Source organism: Pagrus pagrus, assembly GCF_965226575.1.
Source record: "Pagrus pagrus genome assembly, chromosome: 1".
Classification (NCBI taxonomy): domain Eukaryota; kingdom Metazoa; phylum Chordata; class Actinopteri; order Spariformes; family Sparidae; genus Pagrus; species Pagrus pagrus.
In genome coordinates, this window is record NC_140185.1 from 12136064 (window position 1) to 12151423 (window position 15360).

General features: G+C 37.8%; 1 protein-coding gene across 2 annotated transcripts; it reads right to left on the bottom strand.

Moving 5' to 3' along the window:
• Positions 1-64: 64 nt before the first annotated feature.
• cln6a (CLN6 transmembrane ER protein a) lies at positions 65-11603 on the bottom strand. Of its 2 annotated transcripts, none has more exons than XM_084355650.1 (8): positions 11413-11603; positions 8866-8986; positions 8625-8723; positions 6677-6865; positions 4810-4865; positions 4342-4464; positions 1982-2267; positions 65-1892 (listed from the first exon to the last, which is right to left on the bottom strand). In XM_084355650.1, the coding sequence occupies exons 1-7, from the start codon at positions 11466-11468 to the stop codon at positions 1997-1999; spliced, it is 915 nt and encodes a 304-aa protein (XP_084211776.1). In that variant the 5' UTR covers positions 11469-11603; the 3' UTR covers positions 65-1892; positions 1982-1996. The 2 variants fall into 2 exon arrangements, with proteins under 2 accessions (XP_084211776.1, XP_084211777.1); XM_084355651.1 differs by having other exon boundaries at positions 65-1895.
• Positions 11604-15360: the final 3757 nt, after the last annotated feature.

Sequence of the window (15360 nt, forward strand, 5' to 3'; positions counted from 1 at the left end):
CACGGATTAAACAGTTAGAGGCCCTTTGTAAAGATAGTTAATTTGAAGCACAGGAAAATCAGAGTATGTTTCAACATTTTAATTCAAATAAACCAGAAACTAAACAGTTTTTTTCCAACAACAATGTGATCTTAACACAAGACAATACAGTACAAACATAAAACAATCAGCTTTACACTAAGAACAGTAAACAAAAAAAAAACAATCCGAGTAAAAATCATCAGTTAAATTTTGCTTTTACAGAAGAAAAAGAAGTTTTTAATTTAAAAGTAATCAGCTCACCTTTCCATGACCTTTTTAATAATCTAAAAGCATCAGCACAACAGACTCCATTGTAATATCGTACATTACAAACATCATGTCAGAAAATAATGCAATACTGTAAAGAGTGGACGTTGGCAATAGGGCTGGATTATAAAGACCACATATGGATATATACTAGTTCACAGTTTTCATGTCAAACAAATGCTGATATAATTCTGACAAAGCATGAACCTTAAAAACCTGAGATAATTTTTTTTAATCTTCATTTAATATTCTCTTAAAGTCAGTGAGATAAAGAGTGAAGTTTATTCTACCTAATAAATCCTGCTTTAAAACATGTTTTTTGACTAACCAGCAGACCCTGTTGTTTAGATAATACTGCTCACTCACTCGCTTACCATCAGACTTTACCATATTGATATTCTCTTTTATTTTGTTTTATAACCTTTTGGCTTCATATTATTGTTTTATCCTTATTTTATAACTTGCGTTGATAACTTTTTTAATCTATATTAGTACCCAATATCTTTATCTTGATATTAAAGTTTGTGAACCAAGCTTGATAAGTGCGAAGTAACTTTAAGATAACAGTGTGTAGAAAATCAATCAGGACTGTCTGCCATCTTTTTCTTCTTTTCTTTCTTGGATGCCGAACAGGACCAGCTGTAACTGGCAGTCAGTTTATTCAGCACCTTTTTCTTCTGAGTCATTAAAGATAAACTTCACAGCATTCAGTCACTAATCAATTGGATTCTTTGGTGAGATTAAGCAAGGTAAGTAATGTTTTTCTCATTTTTCAGTGAATCATACTTTATGTTCACCTTGAGTTTGTTCATAAACGCTCAACTTTAACTGCCTCTTAACCAGCCAAGTGAATGACTTGGTTACAACTTTTCTGGAGCTTCACAGCAAAACAGCATTTTTGCATTCTCCTGAACATGTGAGGTAGCTGGAGACTTTTTAAACTGTAAAACACAACCCAAAAAGAACATAAATTGGCTCTTTAAAGTCCCTTGTTGATGTCTCCCTGGAAGCCCTGAGATCCCGAATTGATTTGAAAAGATGTTATTTACACCCTCAGTGCGTGGCCGAGCTTGTGCACCCACTGTAGACCAAATGCTTGCTAATGCTTTTAGCTTAGCAGCTACAGTGAAGATTTTGGCTTTAAAAAGGATAATGTCTTTCTACATCAGTTTTTGGATCTTGGGGCTTCTAGAGACTTGGATTACACCAGACGAGCGGTACAGACCCACTGTGTATTTTTCAGATTTTAAAACAAGTCTCCATCTACTTCAGGTGTTCAGGTGAATGCTGCAAAGCTCCAGAAATGTTTTGTGGACTTGAAACTACATCAAAATTTTCTATCAGCATGGGGGTGCACACAATGATTTTTTAAAATGTTTGGGTTAATGTATCCCTTACATTAAAACAGTGGGTCTCAGTCTCAAATAGGGAACATTTTCACCAAACATCACAATCCTGGCCAGTTCAAGTCTGTGTGTATCAATACAGAAATAAACAGAGGAGACAGTCTGAAGCCAGCAGAACCCTTGTGTTATATCAGTGAGGTCGGTTCACATAACGAGCTCCATGAGTGCACACTATCCACTATCTCTGTCACAGGAAGTCTGCTGAGGAAAAAAAACACATGAATCAGTCAGTTCATAAAGACGTAAAGCATTCAGAAGTCTCATTTTGTATTTTCAGGTATACAGACCTGGACCAATGTAATTCAGTGGTTCTTCTTGATGTGTAAGGTGTAGTATGACCATGGTTCTGGCACATAAATGAGTCCAGGGTACTTGTTGCGTAGCACCGGATCGTTCCACAGATAGCCCACCCACACCGCCACCAGGAGCACAGTTACACTGAAACTGTACAACAGGAACAGGCCGTTGCTGTCTGGGCTGACGCCTTTACGGTGTTGATGTATCACCGTGGCAACCATGACGAGGAAGGTGAGGAGGAAAAGTTCAGTGATTTGTCCCTCAGTGACCAAGTACCTTCAAGAAAAATTAAAGAAAAAGAAAGATGTCATAAATGCTGAATGAAATATTAACTTTTAAATAGTGTCACATCATAACCCCATATAATGCTTTTACAGAGGTACATTTTATCAGATTCTATTTGAATTTCTGCACAAAGCGAAGAAGGTGGAAACAGATTTGATGACGCGAATCATTTTGTTAGATAAAAATTACAATTTTCAAAAACATTCAAACAGTCCCAGCCAGTAAAACAGCGATGTAACAAGTCAAACTCTGATTTTATGTTATTGTGTAGACGACCCAAAGTTGTTGTGAACTTCATGTTACACTCTGTTTAAAACATTGGTTGGACAACATAAAGTTTGCATGTAAAAGTTAAATTTGTTCCTTTAAAAATGTGGCCTGGACTGCAGAATAATTAGGGGAAATGTTCACTAGCCAATGTAATTACCCTGTTACTACTTCGAATTTTCACATCTTGTATATCTTAATATTTAACTGGTTCCCGTAAGCATGAGCATATTTCCCCTGACCTCCCTCCACTGGCTCTCTGTCAGTTTTAGAGTTAATTTTATAACACAAATGCCAGAATTAGTGTTAGCAATGTTCGTACTGCAAAACACTGATATGTTGAAACTTAACATTTCTTTATGTTGCAGATTTACGTTTCTTTAGGTTATATGTCCTATTTTAGATTGTGACAATGCTGTGTTTATGATGTGGTTAGGTTTAGGCACAAAAACCACTTGGCTAGGATGAGGAAAAGATCATGTTTAGGTTTAAAATTCTTTTTCAGTTGCCACATACACAGCTGGAGATTTCTCATCAAATAAATCACCTTTTTATCACCACAAACATGGCTGGCAATAGTCCCAAGGCCTCCTCAAAGGGATCGTTAGGGACTTTTGATGTGGGGTTGTATGAGGTACTTTTCCCTATTCAGTGTGTTACCTGCAGTAGATGAACGTCATCTCTTTTAAGACAGATTTTAGCCATCTATAAAAGTCCCATCTAAAAAATATATATCCGTTGAAGTGTACGCTATGTTTTAAACATTTTTGGAGCTTTTCATAACTGTCAAACAGCCTTGTCCTTGGGGAGATAATGCACTGACTAGGGATAAGTACTTCATACAAACCCAGATCAAAAGACCTGAACTATCCCTTTAAAAATATCCAGTGATTTCATGCTTACAAATGTTAAAACACAGGATATTGCCTTCTGATATGACAGAAAGGTGGTAGACATTAATGTAGACGTGATATGCCATGTTTTGTAGAAATGTCAATACGGTATGTACTGTAGGCCTATGACACATACAAATGTGACTGTATCAGTGGTTTGCATAAACATAAATGGCAATATCTTGGCAACTGGGTTGCATTAAAAAGTTTTACTCTTTGGTTTTAAAGCACTTCATGAATTGGCTCCCTCTTATCCATCTGACCTTTTAATTCCCTACAGCCCACCAAAACCTCTCAGGTCCTCTGACCAGTCACTTTTGGTCATCTCTCTGGTTTTGTGGAAACTTAGGGAGGAATGCACTCTCAGTGCACTCCCCATTCAGTCCGTGGAAAAAACTGCCGCCTCACATCAGTTTTCCCCTCTCTACCGAGTCGTTCCGTGAACTTAGGCCTACCCATTTTCTCATTTTGCTCTTGATCATACTAAAATTGCTACGAGTATATGGTCTCTCATAATGGTTCTTTGATTTTATCTTGAACTCTGCTTGAGTATATGATGATTGGTCTGCACTTGTCTAGTTCTGTTTCTTCTATTTGTATAATTTTTTCATGTCAAAGATGTCCTTCCTTCACTCTTCTTTATCACACTGACTTTGTATTATTACCTTACATTATCTTACAAAGCAAAGTTTAAACCTTCACACAGAGTACAAAGCAATTCTCATCTAATGGACAGAAAAGGAGACCGTCATCAGATTTCACTTTTCCTTTATAGTTTCATATCATTCAGGCAACTAAAAAGCTACGTTTGATGCTGATAATGATGAACTTGTTTTCCCTTGAACATAATACATGTCCTCACGTAGAACAAACAAGGTTTTCAAAGATGTGAAAAGGCAACTGACCAATAGTAGAAGGCACTGGGTCCCAGCAACAGCCAACCAGAGACGGGAATAGTCTTCTGTTCTTTGGCCTTGGTGAAGCAACCGATGAAGTAGATTGACAGAATGATGAAGAAAGGAATATACCTAGAATTAAAGGAGAGGCAGAAAATGTAAAATGTACTGAATTAGATTAAATATTACTCTATAAAGGGATGACACCAGTATGTAAGTAAGTAAGTACGGTATGGTTGAAACTCTCAGCAGCTGAACGTGGCGAAGACGAAAGAGATGGTGGTGGACATCAGGAGGAACGAGCCCCTGCCCTCTCCATCTATCTATCTATCTATCTATCTATCTATCTATCTATCATTAAATTCAGATTTATCATCAAGATTTAAACATAAAGAGGGAAATCTTGAATTCTGCTATATTCAAGTCATTTCACAGCGCTGTATATGCACAACATGAATAGTTATCATATACACCTACCACATTAAGTGTCCCAGCTGTTCATCATAATAATATAGCAGTTCAAAGGAGTCAATCTGTGAAGGAAGAAAAAAAAGGCTGATTACTTCTTGAAACTCATTTAAACATTCACAGATATATTTTCATGGCACAATATACTGTATATAGCACTCTACCTTATGCAGCAGTGCCACCTACTGTTCTAGTGTCATACACCCTTTTATAATGGCAGTTAATTAGAAACCACATCTACAGATTGGTGGCAAATCAGAGAAAAAAAAATCCTGAGTAAATAAGAAACATAAAAATACAGATGCTTCCATGCAGGGCATGAAGGGGAAAATAATGACAATGACAATCATATGATAATGTCTCCAAATCTAAACAATTAGTTGAGGATTGTGTTGGACATATAACCACTCACAAATCTTTCTTGACTTTCCGCACATTTTCCTGTTAAGTATATTAGTTTATGAATTATGGATGTGCTGTTAAATTAATTTCTACATTTTATATTTAAAGTCCCTACCTTGCCTATTTGTAATTAAAAAAGTATTGAGTGCACACACTGTAGACCTGCTCCATAAAAACATTTGTTGAGGGTCTATAAATTTGCTCTTAAAAACAAATAAATATTAAACAGTTGGTCTGAATTCACTTCAATTAAACAGAATCAAACAGAGACTTCTGCACTTAAGGTTCCATGTTACTCACAGGTTTTAATGTGACCATACTAATCTCAAACTTCTCTATCACAGATATATCGGTATTGGTGGCGGATATGGGGTCAGGTTTGTGCCGATATGAAAAAAAGGGAGGGAATATGAATTTTTGTGGTTCATATAAAAATATAAAAATGATGATGATGATGATGATGATCTTCTCTGGGGTCTGTACCAAATAAACATGTTCCTTAAAATCTGAGGAATATCATTTGTATTGGTATGTTGTGACACATTTGACCTTTAATAAAAAAATCTTGATAGAGAGATAAACTCTCGATAATATTTCAATTATGTTCAGCCCTACCTGAAACTAAAATAAGTCTAGACAAGTCCATCATACACAATAAAATATACATAATGTATACTCTCACACTACAGGACCTGTTCTCTTGCTGAGCTGTCAGTCAAAATGCTCTAAACAACAACAAGACTAGACAAAAAAAAAATTCTCTTCTAGCTTCAGCGTCACATCCCCAAACAGTTTTCTTATATAACATTTACTTTTAATACACTGGAAATCTGAAACTCTTAGTCCAAGTTTATGGTAGTGAATGGAGGAGAAATCAGATTTTTTTTTAACAACCAAGATTTAATTTTGGTTTGACCATAATCAGGTTATTGCAGTACATCAAAACATGTTTTATAATTTCTGGCCTTCACCTGATTTCATTTTTTCTGCATGAAAACTAAGTCACTACTGGTTGCTCCACTGGCCACAAAGGAGTAGAGAGATACAACAAGACATCAACCTTCAGATTTTGAGGTGAAACCAAGCCCGTTCTTACACTCTCAACATTAAAAAAGAAACAAAATAGCTACCTTATACTAATCCTGCCTCCTTCTATCCTGCCCTAGATATGCCACACATCAGTATGTTGCTGACAACCTCATCATTGTCAGAAGTATGACACACCTACCTTTAACCTGGAAATCAGGATGTGATGGCAATGAAGGAGCAGAGAACAAAATAAGCTACACTTCTACACAGCGGGATGAATTCTGCTGGATCAAACAAGTGCCACAATACAGATATGTCTGTATGCTGCATTGTCAGTTCTGACAGGTGTTAATATACACAATATATTGAAGAATAAATGTCTGAGTAGTATTCTCAGTATGCCCATCATAGAATTAAACTGCACCTAAAGAAAACAGATCCTTACCAGTGAGGCAGGTTTGAGGTCTTTGATGATTGGGTTCTCCCTGACTGACAGGTGGAGCTGGTAGCCACTCAGGATGAGCCGGTGGTTGATGGAGTCTCCCACCAGGTGGATGCTGGCTCCCATGACAAAAGTGATGATGCAGAGGTAGACGGCTGACCGAGGTAGCGCCCTGGGACTGCGCTCAATCAGCTGAATGGAGCAGCAACACACACAAATTCTGTATATCACATGAACTACATCTTAAAAGATACGTATGTTGGTTACATACTGTATGTAAGATTGTCAATATGCATAAAACATAACAAGTAGGTTGTTTTGATTTAACATCACAACCCCAGGGATGACCTCCATCCCTTCCGGACAGCAGGTGTTTCATTATAGATTTTTCACACTGTAGCTCTAATCAGTGCTGTGATGTGGCATCCTGCAGACATTCAGGAATTAAACCCCCAGGTCTTTGAGATTATGTCCAAGAACCGAACCAAAGTGTCTTAAAAAGCAGTTCTATCACTTTGGGCTACCCTTATTACTCGATGTCAATTTAGCTTTCAGAAAATCAGCAATGAGAAAACAAACTGAGGTGCAACTGAATTTGCATGTTTACAAAAACAAAGATTAGGACAATAAAACAAAACATGCAATTGTCAAAGGAGTTCGTGTGTGGAAAAGTCATTAAAAAGAAGTGAAAGTGTGTAATACACTGAATACATTATAAGAAGTATTCAATATTAGTTGAGTAACATATAAAAACTGAGGTATAAACATTAGTGTGTACATGTGTTGTTTGGGAGTTTTGAGTGTATAAATGGTATGTATTAAAAGTAAACACATATTTTAGCGTATAAATCTAAAGGGATAAAATATAATCAATGTAATAATGATAAGTGTAAAAGAAGGCTTTAGTTTACCAGCGTATCAGTCAGTATGAACCTGCTCTGCTTTCATGTCATTTACTGATTATTATATATAATAAATAATATTTATTTACATGGGTATTTAGAGTTAAATATGTTAAAATGTCCAGAATAAACTCAACTAAAATCTACCCAAAAGGGTCCTGTATCACAAAGCCAGGCCTAAGCCTAACATGAACATGTTGGATTACTCATAAAGCTGATAATAAGCTGGCTCACTTAACCCTTGGTTTGCTTATCCATTATACTCCATTATAATTACATTCACAGGTAAGAGGAAGGGGGTGTAATTACAAGCCAATTATATGCAACGCCGACAGAGACAGAACTATTGAGCCTCATGGGGAAAATAGTTCAGTGCAGAATCAAGGTGTAATATTCAGCTAAATAAAACACCGTCTAATCATAATCATGGGCTGAATTTATGACATGTAAACACACATACATAAAATTCAGTATAATTAACACATTAAAAATCAATACAAAGATACCTGTTCCTTTACCCTCATTAAATATTCCAGAACACATCAATATGCAATGTTTTTTGACAAGTTTAACTGCTGGACATGAGTCCATTCTCAGTGTACCAGAGGCTTCAAGTTTCCCATCACACTTGTGTTTGCTGAATATCAGATTTTCAATGAGCAATTAATATGTAGCAGTAATATCATTCATAATTGGCATCTAAGGTTGTCTAGCTTCCTGCTGTATGTGTGAAGCCTGGTCTAAAAGCAATAATTTCTTTATTTATAATATAAAAAACAAGGACAGCAAAGTAATTCCACTGAAATGAAAATATTTGTTGTGGTCTTTGTCACTGGGACCATGCGGAGGTCAATTATACCTGTTGATTTTTTAGTTTGGGGGCTGTTTTGTTCTGTTACATTACTATGGTGGGTCTAATTCTAAAATCGCTTCTTTGAAGCGTACTGTGCACATTTATTTTAATATAAGGCAAGAGTAGCTTTATAGTCTCATACTGAGTATTTGTCTCTTTCACAATCACCAAAGCACTTTGTTGTGGTCAGACTTACCTTGAGCATCAGGAATGGTGTAATAACATTATAGGCCATGTGGAAATAGTCTCCAGCACTGGGCTTGTTCAGGGGAAACCACTCCAGAGGAAGGATGATCTAATACATATGACAACAACAAAATATTTAGCGTGCATTGCTCCATGAAATTTGGAATTACCATACATGGCATAATTTTTTTGGCACTTTTTAAGACTGCATGAGGTACAGATTAAGAGAAATTTGCATTGAGCCTTCTTACCATGACAATAGGCCTCCCAAAATCCAGTATCCAGTTCTGCAGAGTCAGACAGAACCACAGGTCAAAGTGGAAGCACTGCCTTTTCTGCTGCGCCACATTTTCCTTCAGACCACTGGGAGTGCTGTCAACACACATTTACAGTTAAGGTAAGTCATTGTAATGAAGAGACATTACAAATCAAAGGGCAGCGCAGAGGTTGAGCATTTAATAGACATGTTGGGAGTACTGTAGTAAACTGTGGTTTACTATGGTGTTTACTACTGCAGTAAATTCTGGTTAAAACACAGGGTTGACTTTGCTGCTTTTTCTACTTATCACTCCTTTTAATGTGAGGCCACATGCTATATAAAAAAGGTAACAAAGCACTTTACTGAGAATTTTTTTTACTGCACAAAATGTATTTTTTTTAAAAACCTTGCTGTTTATATTTGTTTATAAGTGTTCATCTTATCATTTTAGCAGACCATAATGTAAAAATGTGCTGACTTTTTCAAGATTGTTCATTGTGTGAGGTATGTAATTTCCTGTTGCATGCTGAACACGGTCACTATAGTTCAACATGTACAAAGACGAAAAAAGGCTGAGTGCAGCTGAATACACCATCAGGTCATGCGAAAGATGCACAGCAACACCGGCAAAACATACTGCATAAAGGTTACTAATATCTGACTGAAAGCTTCTCTTCTCATTCAAATATTAAGACATGAAATTATAATCTTGTGTAACTCTTACGACATATATCATACGAAAAAAAGGACAATATAGTTGCTGATAGTGTTTGTTGTTCCTTTTTTTTTTTTTTTGATGTCTGTCACTCTCTTAAATCACTTCAAGGTACCAGTAGCTGAGATGGGATGTGACACCACAAGGTGGAGGAAAATATGTGAGCATGTGCTGACTATTTATTTTGATTATGGAGTATATTTAAGCATTTATATATGTCCTCTTTGCCAGGACCTCTTCCATGGCTTGTGTGTGTTGTTGCTCTGTTGTCTGTGCGTTGTATTTCCATGTAGCTGGTTCCAGCTTGGTTGGAGCAGGAGGTTATCATGAAATTAGAGGCTGCTGGCCACTGTCTCCAGGTTATATGTAAGACCTGCACCATCCTGGTAGTCTGGATGGTAGGCATGGGACAATAAAAGATATTTTCACTGATCGCGAACAAAAACACTAAGTTGATTGTAGAGAATTTCCATTATCAGGATAATTGTGAATTGGGATAATATTCACATGAATGACTTGACAAAGCTGTCTAACTCACTAACGTACAGTCCTATGTAGATTTCCAGATTATTTTAAATCTGCACAAGGGTGGAGCCTGCATTTTACAGTCATTACAAAATCCTGAGCCTGTCACCATGGCTGATGGCCTGGCTTTTCCATGGTATCCCCGCCCCCTAAAAAGTTACAACGGATGTGTGGAAATGTATTCAACACCTCCAGTTTCACTCCTATCTCGAATAGCACAACATTCCTTCTCAAGAAAATGTAAGTTCAAGTGATTTAAGTATGTTAAAGTCCACTTTAAGAGGTTTTGAGCATACTTTGATGATTTGATTCCTGGGACAATACCGTGAATTGCTATTATTTTGTCAAGGATATTCGGGACATTTTCAAATTGTCCCATGCCTACTGGAGGGCCAGCTTGTACTATGTTGGAGTTTCTGATTTTCTGTAAAGTTTATTTTTCTACTTCAGCTTATTTATGTTCTTTAATCTACTCCCTGGTGGCCCTTAAGGCATTATCTGAAGATAAGCTTTTTATTATAGCCTTTGTGTGATTGTTATTTTTGACAGCAAGCTTATACTAGTATACTTTTTGTGAATGATGTGCCATTGTTAGCGCACCCCTACAAACTAACTCTACTCCTACTCTTATTTATGGTGTCTCATCATCTTCTGATTTAACACCAGCATCAATCAACATGTAGTCAATACCTTATTCACGGTTTCACGATTGCTTCGCTTGCTTCAAGGCCAACTGCTGTCCTGAACCTCTATTGATAGTGTGTTTAAAATGCCTTTCAACATTAGCTGCACCAGCATTTGGCCCCCAAGTCTTACAGCATTGACATTATTGTTGCATTCACGTGATTGAGGAGCAGCCGCGGCTAAAAAGACTGAAGACAAGAGGAAGGTAACCATGAACACCAACACCACCACTTCTATTTATATCCGTCACGTGAAACTGAGTGATATTTGTAGTCAGTTCCTGTTTATTAGCCACAGGCAGCTACAAGACTGGACTACAAATACTTCAGTGTTAGCAAAGAAGTTGAGACCTTTTCAATTCGCGCCGTCAACCGCGTCTGTTCGCTTTCATTTGCGCGTCATGCCGTTCACTTTGTATGCAGTCGTGCCGCGTCTACTCGTTTCTAGACGCGGACGAACAAGCAGCAGAGCGGATACGGGACTGTGATTGCTAACTTAATAAGGTGTTACACAGAAGTTAATTTCTTTATATTACTATGGCTGTAGTGTATGAGCCGACTCTGCATACTGACAACAATGCAGAGGCTATTGTGACAATAACTTTGGCCTACAAACCTATTTTGTGTTGGCTGTTGTGAATCGTTTCCTCGACGTTTTCGTGCGGTCTGCATTTTCAGGTCCGTGTTGGGTAGCGTTTGTCTAGCAGACAGTCCTCACTGACCGCCCTGTGGTCCAAACGATGGAAAGTTAACAGCAGTAAACTCCTGTCAACATCTTTCTGTCAAAACTCAACTTCACTTCCTGGTTACCGCCTTGTTCCCGCCCGTCTGCCTGATCCACCAATCAGATTACAGCGGAGGAGTGGAAGCGGGAGAGGGCACCGTTAACCACAGGCATGTGTACATTAACAACAAGTAGACGTGAAAACTGTGGGTTTACTTAATAAAAAGCACCAGCATTTTACATTTAACTGATTATGATGAACCATTTTTGTATTCAGTGATTTATATTCATTATAGTAGGCCTACTAATAATGACAATCATGATTCATGAACAAAGTCTACAAATCAAAAGAAGTCACTGCAACTGGCTGTGAGTCTGCTTTCTTTTCTTTTTGCAGTGAAGTGATATACTCCATGACTGAAAATATTACGCTAATTATATTGTATACAATAACATTTTATGGTAGCCTAAAAAAAATCAAACAATGTAAAGTTGCAGTAGGCTACTACTATTATAGATATGCACCATATATTATGCAAAGCAGACTCAAAGCCAGTTGCAGTGTCTTATTTTGATTTGCAGAATATTTTGTTTCAATTATTGTCAAAAAACCCACAGTTTTCACGTCTACTTGTATTTGTTTACAGGGCAGACCTGTCACATCCAAAATGGCTGTGATGTCGACGTGCGATCCAGCAAGTCAGTGCAGCATCTACATATATATGTCTATGCTGTTTACCCCCCAGCTGTGATTTAAAGGCAAAACTAACTCCTACCTGATTTACAAAAAGACATCATTAAGACCTTTTTTCTTGGTAAAAGTTGTTATGTGGTATGGAGCTTAGAATGTGCTAGAACAGTTGGACAAGTTTTCATTATAAATTAATACACTTAAATTTTGTCGGGAGTCCCCCAGCCAGGCGAAGGTCTAATCAGGCGAAATCATTGATTCCAAGCTGTTAACAAGGTATTAACGGATTTTAATTACACATTGAAAATCTTGCCTACTGTTAAACCAGTGGCATACAGCTTTTTATCTAAATTAAAACGCTACATGGTGTCACGCCTTTGCTAGGATCCCAGATACAGACACCAACTGGCAGAATTAAGCTGTTTATTAGAAGTTGTGAGGTGAGGGAAAGGGGGAGCGATGGGCTGGAGAGTGGGTCCAGGGGGAAGACAGCGGCTGGGGGGCTGGAGGTGATGGCTGGGGTGGCAGGCAGACTGGGAGTCAAGAGGACGGGCTGTTGGGCAGGCAGGAAGGCAGGCTGGCAGGCAGGCAGGCGGGGCAGGAACTGCAGCAGGGAAAGGCAGCAGTTAGAACAAGTACAAAAAACTTTCTATCAGAAATTCTGAGGCTTGGCTTGGCTAGAACGCGACCACGACAAACCGTGTGGACTGAATGACGATCCGGCAGAGACTGACGGTTGAGGCAGGACTGAAGTGCCGACTGGGTGATGAGCTGATAGGAATCAGGTTGCTTGATTGCAGCAGCAGGGCAGGTGTGGAGTGGGAGGCAGGCAGGTCCAGGAGAGGTGACAGAGTGCAAGGGGGAGGGGGAAGGAGACATAGACATACAAACAGATAGAGCGACAAAACAAAACAGACCAACATGCAACACAAACTGTCAGGGCGCTGGCCTTGTGACACATGGCTGTTTACTCACCCTTGGCCACAACATTTTTATTTATCTACTTCTGCATTTACTTCTTGCTTGGCTTTCCTAGAAATATATTCCAGGCAACAAACAAGTTATCATGGTACATGTGAGTAATGCCCTTTTGAATTACAGATCTTAAATGAGAGGATGCAATTAGTCCAGCTTGACTGTGGCAACCATCTGTTGTGTGAATCATTTGAAAGCAGCCGTTTGAAAGGATCAGTGGTCTCTGGGGAGCTACAAGTAGATCAAAAGGTGGTCTTTGGTCTTTTTTTTAACTCTTCAGCTCTCCATACATGCAGAAACAGCTTTCGACTGATCTCAACATGAACATGTCTACATCAATTCATTATTCAACACAGAGAGTGGGCTATACTGTTCTTGAGTTCAGAGATAACACTCCTAACTGCCTCACCTACTGACAATTACACTATAGCAGACATTCAGTCAGCTATGGTTGCTAAGGAACACAGATTTTTATACATGAAACATGTGAATATGTGTGTAATGACAGCATGTGATATCGGCACATGTACCAATCGTAAAAAGTGCAGTTAAAACTTCATTTACATGAGAAAATTAATGAATTTATTTTTAATATTAATGTCACACACGTGAGGTGAGACATACATCCTCACATTCTGCTAATAGTACCCTCTATGAATCTCACAATGTAATAATGAGCAAAGTTTGCTTAAAGTCTCATTATTTTGACCAGTGTGTTCATTTATTAAACCAAGCTCTCTCTCAGGCTGATACAAGCTTGAAGAATTGTGATCAGCAATGTAATTATCCTGTGACTGCAGAACATCTGGTTCACAGGCTGATGAAACATATCGTTTGACATGCAGTGCACATACAAACTCTGCTACATACCATTAAATCAACTCTACAATCTATCTGGAGGAGTTTATAGAGCTCCATGTAGATTAAGAGACTGTCAGCAGAGGCCACTTTCCAAAGCAAACACATCAGAGAGCATTTATGTTGGTGTTTACCTTCAGGTGCAGTTTGTTTATGCAGAGACCAGCTCATGCATGTGTAATGGGGGATAAAGCTATAATCTACACAGTGTACCACCTGCTCAGGCACCTGTGTGAGATAAACTGTGAGTTTTTACAAGAGGCATCAAATGTATGCACTTTTAGTTTTTGATGTAGGAGATTAGCAGTATACAAATACACAAGTTCCACTTGCATCCAAAAATCTGTCAAGAGCGACTCAACATTTTCATTGGCCACACTGGTGCCTAAGATTCAGCAGGTCAGTTTAAAAAAAATGTCTAAAAATATTTTTGTGACTGAAATTTCTTGTTGCATGTGTTGTGATTTAAATCAAGCAACAGTCATTAACATAATTGGGGAAGAAATTAAATTGTGTTTTTGGGTGCACCTACATTATGTGCTGGTGCACCTAATACAAAGTTAGGTGCACCAGTGTGAATAGTGGAGCCCTGACATAGGATCTCCTTTCAGGTTTTGAAGTATTAATCAGACTGTTTTTACTGTTTTGTTATCAAAAAAATGCAGAGCAGACATGACTGCACTGACAACATTAAGTCTTCAGCTATCATTTTTCGTGTGATTTTCATAGGCTATTTCAAAGCTCTATTGTATCAGAAATAGAGCTCTTGGCAACATTACCCAAAGTAATAACTCATATCCCCGTGACGGTTATTAGACATCACAATTTAAACCAAGCATAAACTAATTGAGTCCTGTTTTTGTCCATTTATTTTTTATTTGTTTGTGTTTTGATGCATTTAATTGTTTACACTCTACTCTTCATAGATCAGCCTGTGATTTATAATGTACAATGTACCAATAAAGCACTCACCATTTCCTACTGGTACTGAGATAAATCGGTTCATTTGTATTGTTCATTGATTTCATTCTGGTTTTTATGGCTTCTAGTTTGTAAACGTGTTTACAAATATATACTGAAAACAAATTAAAAATAGAGGAGGATGTAAAAAGATATCTGAACGCACATTCAAATACACTAATTTTACACATAGATAATTACAAACAACAGAACAAAAGTAAGTGTGAAATAAATAAAACTGTCTCATCTTTCTTTAGATGCCTCACCGGGGAAGAAAACAAGGCTATGAAGAATGAGGGAGTGCTAATTGGCCATTTTTACTGCTGTTCAAGCTACTAACACTGGCTACCTGTTTT